Below are 18738 nucleotides of genomic sequence, written 5' to 3' on the forward strand. Positions count from 1 at the left end.
CTCCCACACTCTCACCAAAAGAATAATGTCAAGGAGGAATTCCTCTATCCTTATTTAAAGGTCTTGAAATGAGATAATGAGCAGACCTGGCCTTATGGTTATGTGGAAATAATAATCAACTAGACATATCACTTATATCCCATCCCAGAAAAAAATGTTTGCTGAACCCTCTGTTGTTTATGTTCCTTGTGGGACAAGTCTGATTGATGCAGGAGACCTCTGTGGTTTGGGCCCCATCCACAGTGTGTCTGTTACCTGCCTCTTCACTTTTGTGCCTCTTGAGTTGCCTACGTAATAGCCTTCTTCCTCCTCCCATGTTGCTGCCCAGTGGATTTACATATGCTCTGCCCTCTTCCCATTCCTCCCTACAAGCATTAGTTCCCAGCATTCGGAACGTGCCCTCCCCAGTCAGTGTGCGACAGACCTGCTTCCTGACTTCATCCTCCCACATTACTTTAGACGTATCCTTTATTCAGTCAAACTGGCTCTTCCCTTTCCTGCTTCCCTGCCTTTTTTTTTTTCATTAAGTTTTCCTACCATTTTAGAAGTCTTCATCTTTTTTTTATGTTGCTATCTGCTGAGTTAACTCACCCTTCAAGTCTGAACTCAGATGTCATCTGAAAGTTTTCTGAAATGCATCTTTGGTTTCTCCCTTGGAAAATGTCATTACTTCATTCCATTCTCCTATCATATAGCTTAACCTACTTTGGTTTATGTTGTGTTTTTTTTTATTATCTAAAATCTCTTCCAGTGGATCAGTGACTCTTTACTTTTCTGAATCACAAAACCTGTTGAGAACCCAAAAACTCGACCCCCTGAAAAAATACACGTGGACACACTAGGCAGGAACTTTAGGTTAAGTAGAGGTCTGTCTGGAATATGCACTCGGTACATATAAGTTTAATAACACCTACTCATTAAATAAACTTTAGCTAACTACCTGAAACCTTCGGTGACTTTAGACAGGTACTATAAATCGTCTGACCCAGGACAGAATCATCTGATGTTCACTGAAATATACTTGTTCTGAAGTATCAAGGGAAGCTGTGTCAGCGGACACTGCCTATGGAGCAGCACTGTGGCTCCTGGTGGTTGGTATCTACTGACCTGGGTAGAAACAGCCCAACCACGGCCTGGGTAGGCCCAAAGTAGACCCTGAGAGACAAGAAGCAGTGATTTTGTCTATACTGCTTCTAAGTATAGAACATGTAACTAAGTATATATGTAATTCTAAGGACCCATGTATTCTTTCTGTTTAAACTATCGAAGTTTTAGCACCTGTCATACCATAATATCTAAAATGTTTCAAGGTGATTTGAGTTACAGCAATTAAAATTTTATGGTTATTTTTCAAGTTTAGTTTTAAGTTCCAAAGAAACCAAGTACTGGGATGTAATTGAAAATAACGTTGTATTTGCAGCCAGAAGGCCTGTTCCAGGTCCTGGCTTCGTCACTGTTAGTGATGTGATTTGGATAAGACGAAATTTAATCTTTGTTCTGAGTTTGCTCATCTGTGAAATGCAAATACAGCCAGAATATTTTTAAGACATGGAAATACTAATAGCTTGTTCACAGGATTATAGGAGTTAAATGTGAAAATCATTCGTGAAAGTACTTTTTACCAATGCAAAAAGGAAGGACATCAAAGGGCCAGTTTGGTAGAAACAAGGATTTGTGGAAAGAAATGTAAAGAGATAAAAGTAGAAAGAGTAGGTCTGTTAGCATTATATGTATTAACGTGATGATATTACTGTTGCAAAGAAAATGAAATTGAATACTTTTCCCCCGAGTGTTAAGGTGGTGGAGTACCTGTAAGTAGAACTTACTACTTGTGGCTCCCACTTGTTCCTTTCAAGATTTGCCTTTATGACTGAATAACTTGAGCTGAGTCGAATGGAAAAAGAGAAGCGAAACATATGCAGTGATTGAAAATGTACCAGGAAGTGAACGATTTAGGGACCATGCTTTCTGAGACTGTATCCTAAACTGCATACTGGGAACAAAAAGTTGGGAGAGAGAGAACTAATGAAAAAAATCAGTTTGTAACCAAGGAAATTAGAAATTTTTATATGCCGGTCTCCAGATAATTATTTCATTTGTAAGTGGTATCTTATTATTTATGGGAAAAAATGTGTTGAGTTAGCATGTTTCTTCCCAGCCTGAATTATTCTTTTCTATTTCTTAAAATAATTTTACCTGTTAAAAGTGTTTTCAGGTTCTTAGGAAAAACTGTTACAAAGTTAACATTGTAACACATTAATATTTCATCCCTGAAGCCAGCTGTTCTTTCTTTCCAGTGTAAAGAGAATGGCGCTTTCACTGTGCTTGTTGACAGCTACGTGAAGGAAGAAGAAGGCACAGGGGTTGTCCACCAAGCTCCTTACTTTGGTGCTGTGAGTAGCATAAGTCTGGCAAATGTATTTGAGAAGTATGTCGGTAGCCACTTTTCATAGATGCGGTGTCATGTGTCATCACGTTGGGTCACCAGGTAGGCCTCTTTGCTGGCTCACTGCCTGCAAGATGGCTTGTAAAATGTGCATCTGCAGTTCCCTTTCATCCCGAGCTGATTTCTGGAAAGAGTGGGCCAAATCCAGTAAACTCTTTTTGGTGTGCACTTCTGTGAGTTTTCACAGGCATCTAGAGACATGCAGTTGTCTCAGCCACCAAGATACAGACCATTCCCATCACTTCTGCTGTGTTCTCAATTAAATGTTCAGAAGGGGGAATCTGACCTCTCCCCTCAAAACAGTACTCTACAGTTAATTTTATATTTTGACCAGAATAATTTTTCTAAAAACACATTCCTTTTCATGTAATTTTGTGTGAATAAAAACAGAATAACATAAAGGCACATGCTTTACAGTAAACCACCTCTCACCTTAAATCATCGTGCTGCCATTAACAGGCAGTTCCTGGGTGAATTACCCGGCCTATCTGGACTTCCTTTGCCTCCTCCGTAGCATGGTGTAGCGCCTGCATACACATTCCTCTAGTCTTGATCCTTTTGTCAGTTAGAGGGATTGGAAATGTGACTTTGTTCTAAAAGGCAGTGACAGTAGTCTGCCCTCATTTGCCATTTTGCTTTCATGCTTAATTTCTAGGATTTTATTATTTTTATAGAAGTAGAGGGTACAGGTGCAATTTTTTTACGTCGACATGTTGTATAGTAGTAAAATCTGGGCTTTTAGTGTAACCGTCACTTGAGTTTTTATTATGGAAATCTTGAAACATACACAGAAGAAAATATTATAATAGATTCTTTTTTTTACATCATCCAGCTGCATTAACTCTCAATGTTTTGGTAATCTCTCTTGTTGTCTTCCTCTGTACAGTACCACACATTTTTATTTTGGCTGGAGGATTTAGAAGCAAATCCTCAATCTCATGTCTTTCATGTATAAGTAATTCTACCTGCGTCTCTGACTGATAAGGACATTTATTTTCAGTATAGCCACCGTGCCATTGTTATTTATATCCAAAAAAGTCAGCAGTTCCTTAATAATCACCTAATACCTGGTCCATTTTGATGGAAGGAAGCATTCTTGATGATACTACTTAAGAGTTTTAGGAACTAGTCAAATATTGTTCATAATCATTTTAGGGTCAATTAACTGGTGTGGTTACCCCACTGTTAGTAGATAATAAAAAGGTAACTTCTTGGTTTTGAATTGTAGTTTAGGGGTTTCTTTGTTCTTGTTGTTGTTGTTGTTGTTTTTTGAGACGGAGTCTCGCTCTGTCACCCAGGCTGGAGTGCAGTGGCAGGATCTCAGCTCACTGCAACTTCTGTCTCCTGAGTTCAAGTGATTCTCCTGCTTCAACCTCCTGACAGATCTCCTAACAGACCATGCCTTATACTTGTGTGTATTCTTGGTTAAATGTGGGTGTTTGTCATTAACTCTAGAGTTATATCTTGTATATCTATTCTGAATGCCGTGCATGTTAATGTTATAGATGATTCATTCTTTAAACTATAGCCTTTAACCCCATTTGGTAAACTTTTTTTTTTGAGAGGGATCTCCCTCTGTTGCCCAGGCTGGAGTGCAACAGTGCAATCTCGGCTCACAGCAACCTCTGCCTCCCAGGTTCAAGCGATTCTCCTGCCTCAGCCTCCCAAGTAGCTGGGATTATAGGTACCTGCCACCATGCCTGGCTGATTTTTTGTATATTTAGTAGAGACGGGGTTTCGCCATGTTAGCCAGGCTGGTCTCAAACTTCTGACCTCAGGTGATCTGACCACCTTGGCCCCCCAAAGTGCTGAGATTACAGGCGTGAGCCACCGCGCCCAGCCTTGATAAACATTTTCTGAGAGGCCTTCCGGTTTGCACTTGTCTTCACCAGGCAAGGTAGTGTTTGATCTCCGCAGCGTCTGTGCACTTGTGCGTCATCATGTTGAACATCACTAGTTCTGGATGCATTCAGGAATGCTGCTTTTAGCTTAATGCACTGGGTAAAGTTACTTGCTCCACACTCAGTGGTTCAAATTGCTACACTTAGGGGCTTTCCCTGTCCACCCACATGACACCACACCAGTGAGCCTCAGCACAGGGAGAGGTGAACACAGATCCAGGTGGAAGCGTGTCAGCTTTCCAGCTTGTCTTGGAGTCAACCCAGAGTGTGGTTTCATCAACATAAGGCAGTCTCTTTAATTTTGTATTTAGGCATCATAGCACAGTGATGAAGACTATAGACTCCGGAGCCAAGCTGTTTGGTTTTGAATCCTAGCATTGCTGCTTCACAGCTGAGTTATTTCTTGGTACCTCCACTTTCCTATCTGTAAAATAGGAATGATTGCTAGTTTGTGCGAGGGGAGCACCTGGTGAAAACCTAGAACATCTATCTGCCTTCTTTGCAGGATCATTGTGAAGTGTTTTGTTTGTTTGTTTTTCATGCCACTTTGAGAGCATTGTGAGGTTTAAGTGAGCGTGTGTAGAGTGCTCAGAATACTGTCTCACATAGCACTTTGCTAAACATTTGCTCTCATTATTGTAAACAGTCTTCAAAATATATTCCTGAAGCATCATAGTATAAGCAATGCCAATTGAGACACAGTTTGCTTATTTGAAAAGTAAATACTTTTCAAAGGATCAGTGTTGCCATCCTTTGGGGTCTTCCTTGAGAGGGTGCAAATCCAAATGTACATCAAGCGTCATGTAATACTAACAGACCATGCCTTATATTTGTGTGTATTTTGGTTTTTCAGATGTGCGTGCTGCTGTTATAAATCAAATTTGGTTTAGTTTTAAAACATTCCTGTGTGGCTGCTCTGCCTATAGAGTAGCCGTTCTTTATACCTTTGCTTTCTGAATTCCTTTCACTTAAAAAATTGAAGTATGTCATCTGTCTTATTTAGTGGATACTCTGCTGCATATGGAGGTCTGGGAAATAATACTTGAGAAGACTGGGCTGGATGATCTAACCCCTGTCCAACTGTGGGGCTCTGATTCTCCGAATGGTCTTGAGTTACCTTCAGTTTACAGGACGAAGCTGATGACATGTATATGTGACAATATAAAACAATTACCTTGGGAATCTATTACCTCATGCTTACACCCATACATAGACTGTTTTATTCTTCCTCCCTTTTGCCTTTTCTCAGGATGACTATCGGATCTGTATGGACTTTAACATTATTCGGAAAGACTCACTCCCCGTTTGCCCTGTGGATGCTTCAGGCTGCTTCACAGCGGAGGTGACAGATTTCGCAGGACAGTATGTGAAGGTCTGTAATCCATATGGCATAGAAGGGTGTCTGTTACTTCTGATTTGTTTCTATCATCATTTGTAATTGTATTGTAATTTTAGGAAGTTGTTTTTATTTAGTTTTGTCATCACATAAAATCAGTAAAGATAGATGTTATCAGTTATGTTCAGAGGGTCTCATATCTTTAGAGGAAATTTCACAGGGAGAGATCAGAAAAACTCCAGTTTATGCCTCATGAAGCAATTTTGTGACCTTAGGGTAATCATTTCAGATCGAAAACTTTATAACCTTAAATGTTGTGGAATGTACTTGAAAATTGCTTAAAGTTAGTTACTAAAAATAATAAATAATATTTGTTATTTATGTCTTTTATTCATAACAAGGTATCAGATTCTAGTAATCTGTTGTTCCTAAGTATTATAGTATGTTTTAATGGCTAAATTTTATTTTATTTTTTAATAGGATGCTGACAAAAGTATCATCAGGACTTTGAAGGAACAAGGCCGACTTCTGGTTGCCAGCACCTTCACTCACAGCTACCCTTTTTGCTGGAGGTCAGAAGAAACAAAGACTGTGTTGTAGCTAGAGCTTCCAGTCTGTGCTTATATGTGCGCATTCCATCGTATTTGTGGTGTTCATCTCATTTGTATCCTTTAGAGTCGATTTGGGAAGCCGCCTTCTTACTTCATTTTTAGGAGAGTTGGGTTTTTTGTTTGTTTTTTGTTGTTGTTTTGAGACAGGGTCTCACTCTGTCACCCAGGCTGGAATGTAGTGGCGCAGTCATGGCTCACTGCACCCTCCGCCTCCCCAGTTTAAGCAATCCTCCCACCTCAGCTTCTGGAGTAGCTGGAACTATATAGGTGGCGCCATCACACCCAGCTCTTTTTTGCATTTCTTATAGAAATGAGGTTTCCCCATGTTGTCCAGGCTGGTCTCAAACTACTGGGCTCAAATGATCCTCCCACCTTGTCCTCCCAAAGTGCTGAGATTACAGGCATGAGCCACAGTGCCTGGTCTAGGAGAGTTTTATGAATGGCTAAAATTGTTGCTGTCCTAAGGAACTGTGTGAGAAAAATAGACCTGTACAAATCTGTTTTGTGTTGTGGCCACATTTTTTTTAGGATGAGAAACATCTCTAAAATTTTGTAACAGAATTTTTTGAAAAATTAAATGTGATTTTAACGTTTACTGTAAGACCACGCTATAAAAGTCGGGGTGAAAATGAAGTGTTCGGTTGCGTCATGTTTGGTTTCCACATTGCCTCTTCTGTGCTGAAGTTGAAGTTGACATTGTTTCTTAGATAATTGTCACTAGCAGAACTTTTTTTTTTTCTGGTCTTGTTCTTGTATTAGTTTTTGCCTTTCTTACTGTTGTGGAAAGAGATGGCCAATTTTGAAGTCTTAGATGTCTTTATCTATAATAAAAATGAATATGAGCAGAAGGCCAAGTAAGTGATGATGCTGTGAATAAGACATGAAAAGGCAGTCTTACCCTAGTGCCTACTAGTGTCAGCCTGAGCAGCTATGTCTGTGTTTCTGCTTCCCAGATCAGACACTCCTCTGATTTACAAAGCGGTGCCCAGCTGGTTTGTGCGAGTGGAGAACATGGTGGACCAGCTCCTAAAGAACAATGACCTGTGCTACTGGTGAGCAGTACGATGTGTTTCTTCACAGTGTCTTTTGTCATGTGGTTAGTTAAGTGTGGTTTACACTTCCCCCAAGTTATAATTTTAATAACCATCTTTTATTGTGTATTATAATAACTGTCTTTTATTCTATGTGTTTAGGAACACAAAGTAATTCAAATAATGTTACATAACAGAGGTAACATCCTTGTGATCAAGTATGTAAGGTAGTATTTTTCTTTTTAAACTCATTGGAAATGATAAACTACCATTTTTTGATTTATGGAATGAAATGACCTTGGAAAAATATGGCTGTACTGCCAGAGTTTGCTGGCCTTCAATAAGAGTCATTTTCAGAGTAAACATTATTTTCAGATACCTGCAAAACCCGTTTGTACTTACTCTTGTCAGTCCTGCCGTGGATGACGTACCCTGTGCTTGACTGTATGGATAAGCTCCAAGCACAGAAGCCTTTACTTTCCAAAACTGATATGTGTCCTGCAGGTGATAGCCCAAGAGGTATCATTTCAGCCTCTGGGTACAAAATGAAACAAGGCTTCAACCTATGTATTTCAGATGAATGTTTTCACTATGAGTTTTAAAAGTAATCACCACTCTTACTTCTCAGAAGGACCCAACTAGACTCTAGAAAACTGTATTTGAGTTTAGGAGAATGGGAAGAATCTCAGGGCAGCAAAGGACATAGTTATAAACTGTAGCTTTCTAATATTTCTTAGCAGAGTGGTCCTGTCTCTCAAAAGATAGCTTTTCATTTTTAGAGCTAGTAAGCTGATTAGTTGCCCTAATGTGTAAGTTACTAGATATAGAATATTAGTAAGATAACCTCGAGGGGGTGCAGGCATATAAACTGATCTTTGAAGTACAGGGCAGTAACTGCAGTGCCCAAGAGAAGAAGGGGAGGTCCAGTAGCCTACCCTGACTCAGCCTTGTGCTTGAAAAGGATTTCTGCAAAGCTGAACCTCAAGGAATGAAGAGTACTGGGAGTGGGACGGATGCAAGAGGATGGATGCAGAGGGGAGGAAGGCTTCATGGCAGAGGGCAGGCAAAGCCAGTTAAGTGAGAAGGATTCTAGGGAACTTGCCTCATTGCCAGAGCCTGAAATTCAAGACCAAGGATGACCAGAGGAGACTGTAGAGAGGGCTGCCAGAGCAGCTACCAGTCCCCTGGCCTGTTGGCCTTTGCTTAGTGAGTTCAGTAAAACTGCTATGGTGAAGACAGTGTGAAGACCAGAGTTGTCTGGGATGGGGCTGGCTAGAGTTAGGGTGACTGGTTAGAGGCATGTGGTAGCCGTACTCCAGCTGAAGAAGAGGACGTGGGAGGCCTGTGTGCTGTGGGGTTATCTATGGATGTAGGTCATCGATGGCAGCACAAACTGTTGCATATGCTATGCTGTCCATTTAGAAGACGTTCTCTTTGCAGTGAGTGCCACGTTTCCGGAGTGTTGGGCCCACAAAGCGTTATACAGAGGCCCCTGTGAATATTATTTACATTTTGGCTTTTTCCATGTTTGAATTACTGATGTTCTTACGTGATTGGTTGTGTGATCTGTTTATTGCAGGGTCCCAGAGTTGGTACGAGAAAAACGATTTGGAAATTGGCTGAAAGATGCACGTGACTGGGCAGTTTCCAGAAACAGATACTGGGGCACACCTATCCCACTGTGGGTCAGCGATGACTTTGAGGAGGTGAGGCGGGGCAGTATTTCCTTGTGTTGATTTTTGCTAAAGCATTTTGTTCATGAAATCTGAATGTGGTTTAAAAGAATAGGGTTTGGTTTTGTTTTGTTTTTTCTTTGCCCCTTTCTTATTTCTTTTTTCCTCTTTATTGCTTTCTATAATCATGACATAAGATAATCTGTTTTTAGGTGTTTTACTTTTTTTACTTGAATTAACTACAAGTTATAAAACTGTCCTCTGTAAAAATCAAAGGATACAGTTTTCTCAGGGAACTCTACACTTTAAATGTTTTTTTCTTGTGTTTCTCTGTCTTTTCTTCCCCCTGCATTAAGGTGTATTATTAGCTTATGGTTAAACTGACTTCATAGATGATGAAAAAAGAAAATTTGAAAAGAAATTTACCAAAGCATTACAGACCTTTAACTTCTAAAATCAAATGAGTAAGAGGATGTGTGTGGATATATAGATGTGTGCATATACTGTGTCCTCACTTAATGTCATGCAGAGGTTCTTGATAACTGTGACTTTAGACCGGGTGTGATAGCTCCCACATGTAATCTCAGCACTTAGCGAGGCCAAGGCAGGAGGATCACTTGAGGCCAGATATTTGAGACCAGCCTAGGCAACATAGTGAGGTGCCATCTCTACAAAAACGTTTGTTAAATTAGCCAGGCATGGTGGTGCACACCAGTTAGTCCCAGCTACTGGGACCTCTCTGTGACATTAGGTGAGGACTTACTCTACAGATAGATCTCTGTTTGTCCTTCTGTCCAAAGCTGACAGCATTGTAGCAGTGATGAGCAGCAGCACCCTGGGGACCTTGGTGAATCTCCCATAGGGACCTGAAAGGCAGCAGTGAAGTAGCTGAATCAGAACACTTTTCAGGACTGAACAGGAAGGGCAGAGAAAGAGGTCACCAGTGTTTACTAGGAACAGAAGCTCCCTGGGTGAGAACCCACAGCAGCTCCTCCTGGTGTGGCCCTTATCAGATGATCCCTCCATTCTGAGTGCCCCAGCTAGCCCCATCTCTCAGCTCTTTACTTGGACATAATCCTAGCGTCCTGTGGCTTTGTCTGATTGCTTTGATTGGGTCCAAGCACAATATAGTCATGTGCCACATAATGTCATTCAGTCAATGACAGACCACATATATGATAGTGGTCCCACAAGATTACGATACCATATGGTTAGTGTGCCTTTTCTATGTTTCATAATGTTTGGAAATTCAAATACTTCCTGTTTTAGTCTGTTTAGTGTTGCTACAAAGGAATACCTGAGGCTGGATAATTTATAAAGAAAAATAGTTTATTTGGCTTATGATTCTGGATGACTGGAAAGTTCGAGACTAGACATCTGCATCTGGGGAGGACCTCAGGCTGCATCCACTTATGATGGAGGGCTGGACAGGAGCCAGAGTATGCAGAGATCACATGGCAAGAGAAGAAACAGGGGTGGTGGGGTCGGGGCAGGCTCCTTTTAACAGTCAGCTCTCACAGGAGCTAATAGAGTGAGAACTAACTCACTGCATTAGTCTGTTCATGAGGGATCCACCTTGTGACCCAGACGCCTCCCATCGGGCCCCATCTGTCAATACTGCCACACTGGGGATTAAATTTCAACATGAGAGTGGCTGGGGACAAACCATATGAAAACCAGAGCACTTGCCATAGTGTTACGGTTGCCTGCAGAATTCAGTACAGCCGCATGCTATACAGGTTTGTAGCCTAGAAGTAGTAGGCTCCACCATGTAGCCTAGATGTGTTTTAGGCCATCCCATCTAGGTTTATGTAAGTGTCCTGTGATATTTGCCTAATGAAATCACCCTAATAATGCATGTCTCAGAATGTATTCCCACCACTAAGTACTGGATGACGATAATTTAGCTCTAGCTTTTTCTTGGGAAGATTCTAGATTAATGAGCCAGATTCAGGTGCCAGGAGGAAACTAAGATGCCTTAGAGAAAAAATCTAAGATGTTTCACTTACGCCGGTTACTTTGATGATTTGCACATAATAAACCCTAATACCCATTGAGAGTATGGCTATGAATGTTTAAGATTCTCTCTAGGTAGGGACTCCCTCTGATGTTGGGTGGAAACAAAGGAGCGGTGTCAACCCTGGCCTCTTCAGAGACTAAGACTAAGCTGTGTCTTTCATGAGAGAGAAGCCACATTAGCGAATACTATCCCTCAGCCCAGAGTGGTGTGTTAATGTGCCTTTATAGAAAATCATCAGTCTCAGGCTGGGTGGCTCACGCCTGTAATCCCAGCACTCTGAGAGGCTGAGGCCAGCTGATAGCTTGAGTCCAAGAGTTTGAGACCAGCCTGGGCAGCATGGCGAAACGCTGTCTCTACTAAAACAAAAAATTAGCTGGGCGGGGTGGCGCCTGCCTGTAGCCCCAGCTACTTGGGAGGCTGAGGTGAGAGGATCTCCTGAGCCCAGGAAGCTGAGACCGCGGTGAGCTGTGATTGTGCCACTGCACTCCAGCCTGGGCAGTGGGAGTGAGACCCTGTCTCAAAAAAAAGGAAAAGGAAAATCATCAGTCTCTCAAACTAAACATGCATGCTACATAAATTAACTCAGTATGCTCTGTTTGGCTCTAAGGAGCTCCTGCTGTTGAACTTTGTTTTTGACAGGTAGTATGCGTTGGGTCAGTGGCAGAACTTGAAGAACTGTCAGGAGCAAAGATCTCAGATCTCCACAGAGAGAGGTCAGTTTCTAAATGTTCAATTCACTTCAGTTTTATCATTCTCCTATTAAGACCTGGTCTCTAGCAGATTACAGAGACACACATGGAAGACCAGCTTGATGAATTACTTTGGTGATGACTCGTGTCATATTGCAGTATTGTGGCCTTTGTCTTGTGAAATGTGAGGTGAATGGTTCATAACCTTTCAGATGGAGGATTCATGGCACTCTCTGAAAGCCTTTGAGAATTGCTGATATTTCTGTTTGCAAGTGTGGATAATGTCAGGGTTTTGTGTAATTAGCAATTAAACTGCAAGTTCTGTTATGCTTAGAGTTAATAGAAATGGCTACTTTTCTGTTTGTTAGCGTTGACCACCTGACCATTCCTTCACGCTGTGGAAAGGGATCCTTGCACCGCGTCTCTGAAGTGTTTGACTGTTGGTTTGAGAGTGGCAGCATGCCCTATGCTCAGGTTCATTACCCGTTTGAAAACAAGAGGGAGTTTGAGGATGCTTTTCCTGCAGACTTCATTGCCGAGGGCATCGACCAAACCAGAGGATGGTATGCCCCCTTGTTCTTTCATCACGTTTTACTGATTTTATTTTATTAGGGAGTGTTTTACTAAGTCGCTGCCAATTATCTACTGGGTGATGGAGAGATTGTGGCAAGTAAGGCAGGCTACATTCCTGCCCTCTCCCCCCAACCACCAAGCATGGACATTGAAGTGCCTTTTGAGTAGGAATCTCCCACTACAATAGGGCTGTAGTTTTACAATTTGAGTTATCTTGCTGGCATTTTGCAATATATATGTTATACTGGATGTTTAAATGATAAAAAACAATATGTGTTCTTAGCGTACGTCAGATCATTTACTCAAATGTTTAATAAGTATTGGCATAAAAGACAGTAGATTGGGTGCTAGAAATTTGAGGGATAGTTGGCAGTGTACTCAGATATTGAGGCTAGCCTTGTAAATCAACATTCTAAACAAATCCAGATTTTTAAAAATATACATATGGGGGAGGATTTGGGTATTGATTTTTATCTGGTGCCTTATGTAAAGCAGTTCCTTAATTGGAAAAAGGTGAATTCCTTTCTTTCCATGGATGGGCTTTGCTGGCCCAGGTTTTATTTACTTTTTTTTTTTTTTTTTGAGACGGAATCTTGCACTCTGCCCAGACTGGAGTGCGGTGGTGTGATCTTGGCTCACTGCAACCTCCACCTCCTGGGTTCAAGCAATTCTTCTGCCTCACCCTCCCCTAAGTAGCTGGGTCTACAAGCATGGACCACCACGCCCAGCTAATTTTTGTAGTTTTAGTAGAGACGGGGTTTCACCATGTTGGCCAGGCTGGTCTCGAACTCCTGACCTCAAGTGACCCGCCCGTCTCAGCCTCCCAAAGTGCTGGGATTACAGGCATGAGCCATTGCGCCCAGCCCAGGTTTTAATTATATATTCGTAGTAATGTTTCTGCAGGGGTATGTTTAAGGAATTGTTAGTGTCATTTTTTCTCTTTGACGACTTTGGGTAATCATTGAGTTCAAGTCTTCGTGTCCTGTAATGTGCTGTCTTCAGATTCCAGTCCTTTTTATCTATAGGAACAGCTACCCAGAGCAAATTCTGTTTTTAGAAAGGGCTGGATGCCTTACCAATGAGCTTGTTCCTTTGAGGAATAGCAAAGTCTGTTAGCTGGTAACAGTCCTCATGTGGGTCCCATGTCCTTGCTGCCTGCCTCCTTCTCCATCCCTGAGGCCTGGGCTGCCTCTCCTGGGCACCAGAGCTCCTCCCAACTCTCCTTTAGAACTGCGAGGGATATCTGGATCGGTGTTTATGTTAACCATGGGGTCTGGTCTCCTCAGCTCATGTCCCTTGATGTTCGCAGGGTGCAGGACTAGGTCAGAGAAGCAGAAGAGCATCATCCCCGGGAAAGTGGTCAGGGATATGAGTTCATTTGGGGAACAGGTTAGCTAGCACATGAATGAGGTACACAGCATTTTACAGAATAAAAGCATTTTCTAGTCTGCCTTATCACTTTTGGATGAGAGTGCATTTTGCATCTTTTGTCATCAAATTGTCTTTTCCATATGATCTTGTGCCAGATTCAACACCCATCCCTCATTTTCAGCTAGGTGCTTCTGGGTGGTCCTGAGAGGCCACCCAGTGCCGCCATGTGGCTCTCCACACAGACTTCCTGGGAGACCTGGTATCAGAGAAATGGTCAGTAAATCACTCCAGACCTTTATTTGGATGTTTTTTTTCAAATCATAGACAGTAATTTGATTGGTCTCTGGTGGGTCCTGTGTCTCCATTTTTTTTCAGTAACCAGTGTTAAGAATCATTGCTTTAAGTGATTATCAAGAAGTAAGACTTATCAAAAATAGAAATTCAGTTCAATGAATAAATACAGTTTCTTTCTTATGCTTGGACTTCATTTCTATTTTTATTGAACCGTTTGGGTTTTTTTTTCAGGTTTTATACCCTGCTGGTGCTGTCCACGGCCCTCTTTGGACAACCGCCTTTCAAGAATGTAATTGTGAATGGGCTCGTCCTGGCAAGGTAGGTCAACTTTGTTGTTGTGACAGGTGGAGCTCTGTCTCCACTGTTTCTTAGGAAGGAGTGTGTGCGAGCGGTCAACTTTGTTGTAGTGATAGGTGGAGATTTGTCTCCACTGTTTCTTAAGAAGGAGTGTGTGAAAGCTAAGCCTGATGGAGGAGGAGGAAGGGGAGGACTTTCAGATTGAGCTATTACTAGTAATAGTGCCACTAGTGATATTACTAGTAATAAAATAGCATTTACTAAACTTATTATTTTATGAAGTACTTTTATTTATAGATCTTGTTTAATCTGTACATCGGTCCTTTCATGTAGATTTTGTTGTCCTTTTTTTTAACACATGAGGAATCTATGAGTTCTAGAGACCACAGGTGCCCAGGATCAAAGCTAGTGACAGCCACACTAGGCTTGACCCAGGTGCTCTGCCACCAGATCCCATTCTTCTCCTCATCTGAAACTTCCTCCCAGTGGGCATTGTTTCCTGCTTTTTAAGAAGTCTCATTTTTCCTTTACTTTATTACCTCTAGTCATTAAGAATAAAAATAAACATAAATAAAAATTTTAAATTGAAATATTTACCCACACAGAAATCCTGCTTTTTATGCTATGTGAGGAGAAAGAGGATGTCACCTAACATTTTGTGCATCCTTATTTTTTTTGTACATCCTTATTTTTGCCAGGCCCCACTGTGTGCATTTTCACATTTTAACTCATTTTTCACATTTTAACTCATCCCCAGAACCATGTGGATGGTTCCTATAATTATCCCATTGTAACCTTTGAGGAATCTGAGGGACAGGAAAAAGCAAACTTGCCAAAAGACACACAGCAAATGAGTGGTAAATGCAAATTTTGAACCCAGGCAGTCTGCCTCTGTAGTACGTGTGCTGCTTTTTTTTTTTTTTTTTTTAATTGAAAATTGTTTTGAGGGCCGGGTGCCATGGCTCACGCTTGTAATCCCAGCACTTTGGGAGGCCACGGTGGGCGGATCACCTGAGGTCAGGAATTGGAGACCAGCCTGGCCAACTTGGTATAACCCCCATCTCTACTAAAAATACAAAATTAGTGGGTGCAGTGGCACACACCTGTATCCCCAGCTACTGCAGGCTGAGGCCCAAGAATCGCTTGAACCTGGGAGGTGGAGATTGGAGTGAGCCAAGATCACACCAGGGCACTCTAACCCAGGTGATAGAGTGAGGCTCCATCTCAAAAAAAAAAAAAAAAAAGAAAAGTTGTATTGAGATCATTGTAGATTTGCATGCAATCATGAAAAATAATAGAGATCCCTTAAATTCTTTGCCCAGTTTCCCCCAGTGGTCACATATTTTGCAAAACTATGGTATATATCACAACCAGGATATTGATATAGCCCACCAGTCTTATTCAGATTTCCCTAGTTTTACATAAACTTACTGGCTTATGCACATTAACGTGTATACAGCTATCACATGTGTAGGGTCTTGTATCCACCAGCATGGTCAAGTTACTGAATGAATTCAACATCAAAGGCTCACTTCCTACATTGCCTTCCCCTCCTACCTTCCCACTGTCATCCCCAATCCCTGGCAACCACTGTTTTTTTCTCCATCTCTAATTTTGTCATTTCCAGAATGTTATATAAATAGAATTATACGGTAACTAACTTGAGAGGATTGGCTTTTCTTTCTTTTTTTTGAGACAGAGTCTCACTCTGTCACTCAGATTGGAATGCAGTGGCACGATCTCAGCTCAATGCAACCTCCACCTCCTGGGCTCAAGCGATTCTCCCATCTCAGCCTCCCAAGTAGCTGGGACCACAGGCATGAATCACCACACCCAGCTAATATTTTGTATTTTTGGTAGAGACAGGGTTTCACCATGTTGGCAGAATGGTCTTGAACTCCTGACCTCAGGTGATCCGCCCACCTCGGCCTCCCAAAGTGCTGGAATTACAGGTGTGAGCCACCACGCCCGGCCTGTTAGCACTAACTTCTGTCTAAGTTACTTCTTCCCATTTCCTTTTGTATATTCCTGTTTGCAAATGATTTGTATCCTTATATCAAGGTTATATGTAATACTGACTTACTTAATTGGCATCTCCCTTTTGTTTTACAAGTGATGGCCAAAAAATGAGCAAACGGAAAAAGAATTATCCAGATCCAGTTTCCATCATCCAGAAGTATGGTGCTGATGCCCTCAGGTACAAACCAGTGCTTTGCCTTGTGTGTATCTGTTGTTTTTTTATGTAAGCATCTCCTATACTGTTAGTCATTATTCTTAGATTTGGTTTATAGTTAGGTTTTTAGCAACATATCTCTGTTATTTGGATGTTGTGTTGGTATGGTTGTTGATTTTAAACCCCCAAAATAGTTTTCTAAATAATAAAGAAATTTTTAAACTAGAGGTCTATTTGAGGAAGAGAACCTGTGTTGGGTGTTGTTGAGTTGTCCAAGTCCTCCCCAGGCTAGATGCTGATTGCCTCTGCCTTACTTTCTTTCTAGGTTCCCTGTCTTGTGGATGTTAGAATTCTCTTTCATCATTTATTTTACTTTTGTGCTTACAGAGCCATATGAGATATATCTATGCTAGAGGTAATAAAAAAGTAATATTAAAAAGCTTTTGGAGACATTAGAGCCACTGCTTGAGGTAGCTGTAATCATGAAATCACAGTGTTCAAGTTGAAAGGGACCTAGAGATCTTGTTCAGCATCCCTATGTCCTAGGCATGAGACCAGTGCCCAGGCCTGTGACTCAGCACTTTCACACAGTACCTGTGCTGCCCAGGAGCCATGAGTGGAGCTCACTCCCAACTCTCCACTGTCTCTTAGACTCACCCTTGGCACTCCTGGCCATTTGGGCTGGGTAATTCTTTGTGGTGGTAATTCTTTGTAGGATGTTTAGCAGTATCCCTAAGCTCTGGCCAGTAGATGTCCAGACTGTGCTGTGTGAAGGCACCTCCTTGTGAGTCCCTCTCTCTGCAAGCAGTGGATGTGCAGGTCGTGTCCATGGGAGGGAATCAGTGGCTCTTGACAAGGACCAGGCCAGCCTTCCTCTTAGTGCTGGTGTACCCCATTGGTCCTGCAGTGAGAGTGGCATAAGATGCATTTGTGTGCTATACAGTGCCATATTTTGGTGTCAGATTATATATACCTTTTCTAATTTGGTAGGTCTCTTACAGAAAGTGAGAGTGAGTTTTGTGAGTTTTAAATTGACCACTCAAAGAGTATTTATAGTTTCCCCCTTTTGTAGAAAATAGGACTGATTTTCATCTTGCTCTCTCAATATGTCAAGTAGTAATAATTGGTTTACTGTCTAAGTACCTTTTCTGTCTAATTTTTCTCCCTCTTCCAGATTGTATCTGATTAACTCCCCTGTGGTGAGAGCAGAAAACCTCCGCTTTAAAGAGGAGGGTGTGCGGGATGTCCTTAAGGATGTACTGCTCCCATGGTACAATGCCTATCGCTTCTTAATCCAGAACGTTCTGAGGCTTCAGAAGGTATGGGCTGTACGGGGCTGCACGTATACCTGCCGAGTCTCCATAGCGCTCCCTTCACCAAACTGTGAGAGACTTCAGGGCTGCTGTTCTCTGCTGCCTGATGCTGGGGTAACTTACAGCCATGGGGAGGTCATACATGCAGGTGCGGAAGGGATCCAGAGTCCGGGCTGTGCCGAGACCTTGGGCCCTAGCCTGCAAAAGAGTTATGTCATATAGTTGTTTAGTCGACCAGTTTTTTAAGGCGGAGTCTCAGTCTTGTCACCCAGACTGGATTGCAGTAGCACGATCTCGGCTCACTGCAACCTCTGCCTCCTGGGTTCAGGCACTGCCTCAGGCTCCCCAGTAGCTGGGATTACAGGCACCCACCAGCATGCCTGGCTAATTTTTTGTATTTTTAGTGGAGACTTGGTTTCATCATGTTGGCCAGACTGGTCTTGAACTCCAGATCTCAGGTGATCCACCCTTCTTGGCCTCCCAAAAAGGCTGGGATTACAGGCATGAGCCACGCTCCAAGCCTAGTCAGCCGGTTCTTGATTCCAGAAACACCATGTTGAGTGAGACACTCCTCCCTTTATGGAACCAGTGGAGTGGGAATTGGGAGAGATAGTAAAGAGTCAGCTACTTTTAGAGAGACCACCCAGTGAAGGCGGAGTCACAGGCTAGCTAGGGCTGGCCACTTGAGATGGTTGGTCAGAGAAGCCCCCTCAGTGGGGTGGCATTTGGGCTAATCTGAGAGTGATAGCAGTTCTTGATGGAGTTTTCAGTGGGTTGTTAGGGTCACAAATAACAGTCGTGAGATATGTGGAAGTGTACTTCAAAGGCAGTTGCCTCCACGCGCGGGATTACTTTCTCACCTCAGAAGCCCTGGCTCTAGAGCCACCTTCCATGCCCCACAACTGACCACTGTCAGGGGTCATCATCACCTTCATTGCACATGTTCCTGTGTGGGCTTTCAAGACCTGATTTGGGGTCAGGGATCCGATACTGCGCATCTGATCTCCAGC

General features: G+C 42.2%; 1 protein-coding gene across 3 annotated transcripts in view; it reads left to right on the plus strand.

Annotated features, from left to right (window-relative positions):
- Positions 1–18738, plus strand: part of IARS1 (isoleucyl-tRNA synthetase 1) — a 74600-nt gene that overhangs the window by 17318 nt on the left and 38544 nt on the right. For all 3 annotated transcript variants that reach the window (XM_007969739.3, XM_007969738.3, XM_007969737.3), the window contains exons 10-19: positions 2298–2393; positions 5597–5719; positions 6164–6255; positions 7248–7346; positions 8905–9031; positions 11658–11731; positions 12076–12270; positions 14177–14263; positions 16356–16439; positions 17590–17734. In XM_007969739.3, the coding sequence (XP_007967930.2) occupies positions 2298–2393; positions 5597–5719; positions 6164–6255; positions 7248–7346; positions 8905–9031; positions 11658–11731; positions 12076–12270; positions 14177–14263; positions 16356–16439; positions 17590–17734 (1122 nt within the window). The remainder of the gene's footprint in view (positions 1–2297; positions 2394–5596; positions 5720–6163; positions 6256–7247; positions 7347–8904; positions 9032–11657; positions 11732–12075; positions 12271–14176; positions 14264–16355; positions 16440–17589; positions 17735–18738) is intronic.

This window comes from Chlorocebus sabaeus, chromosome 12, assembly GCF_047675955.1.
Source record: "Chlorocebus sabaeus isolate Y175 chromosome 12, mChlSab1.0.hap1, whole genome shotgun sequence".
NCBI lineage: Eukaryota > Metazoa > Chordata > Mammalia > Primates > Cercopithecidae > Chlorocebus > Chlorocebus sabaeus.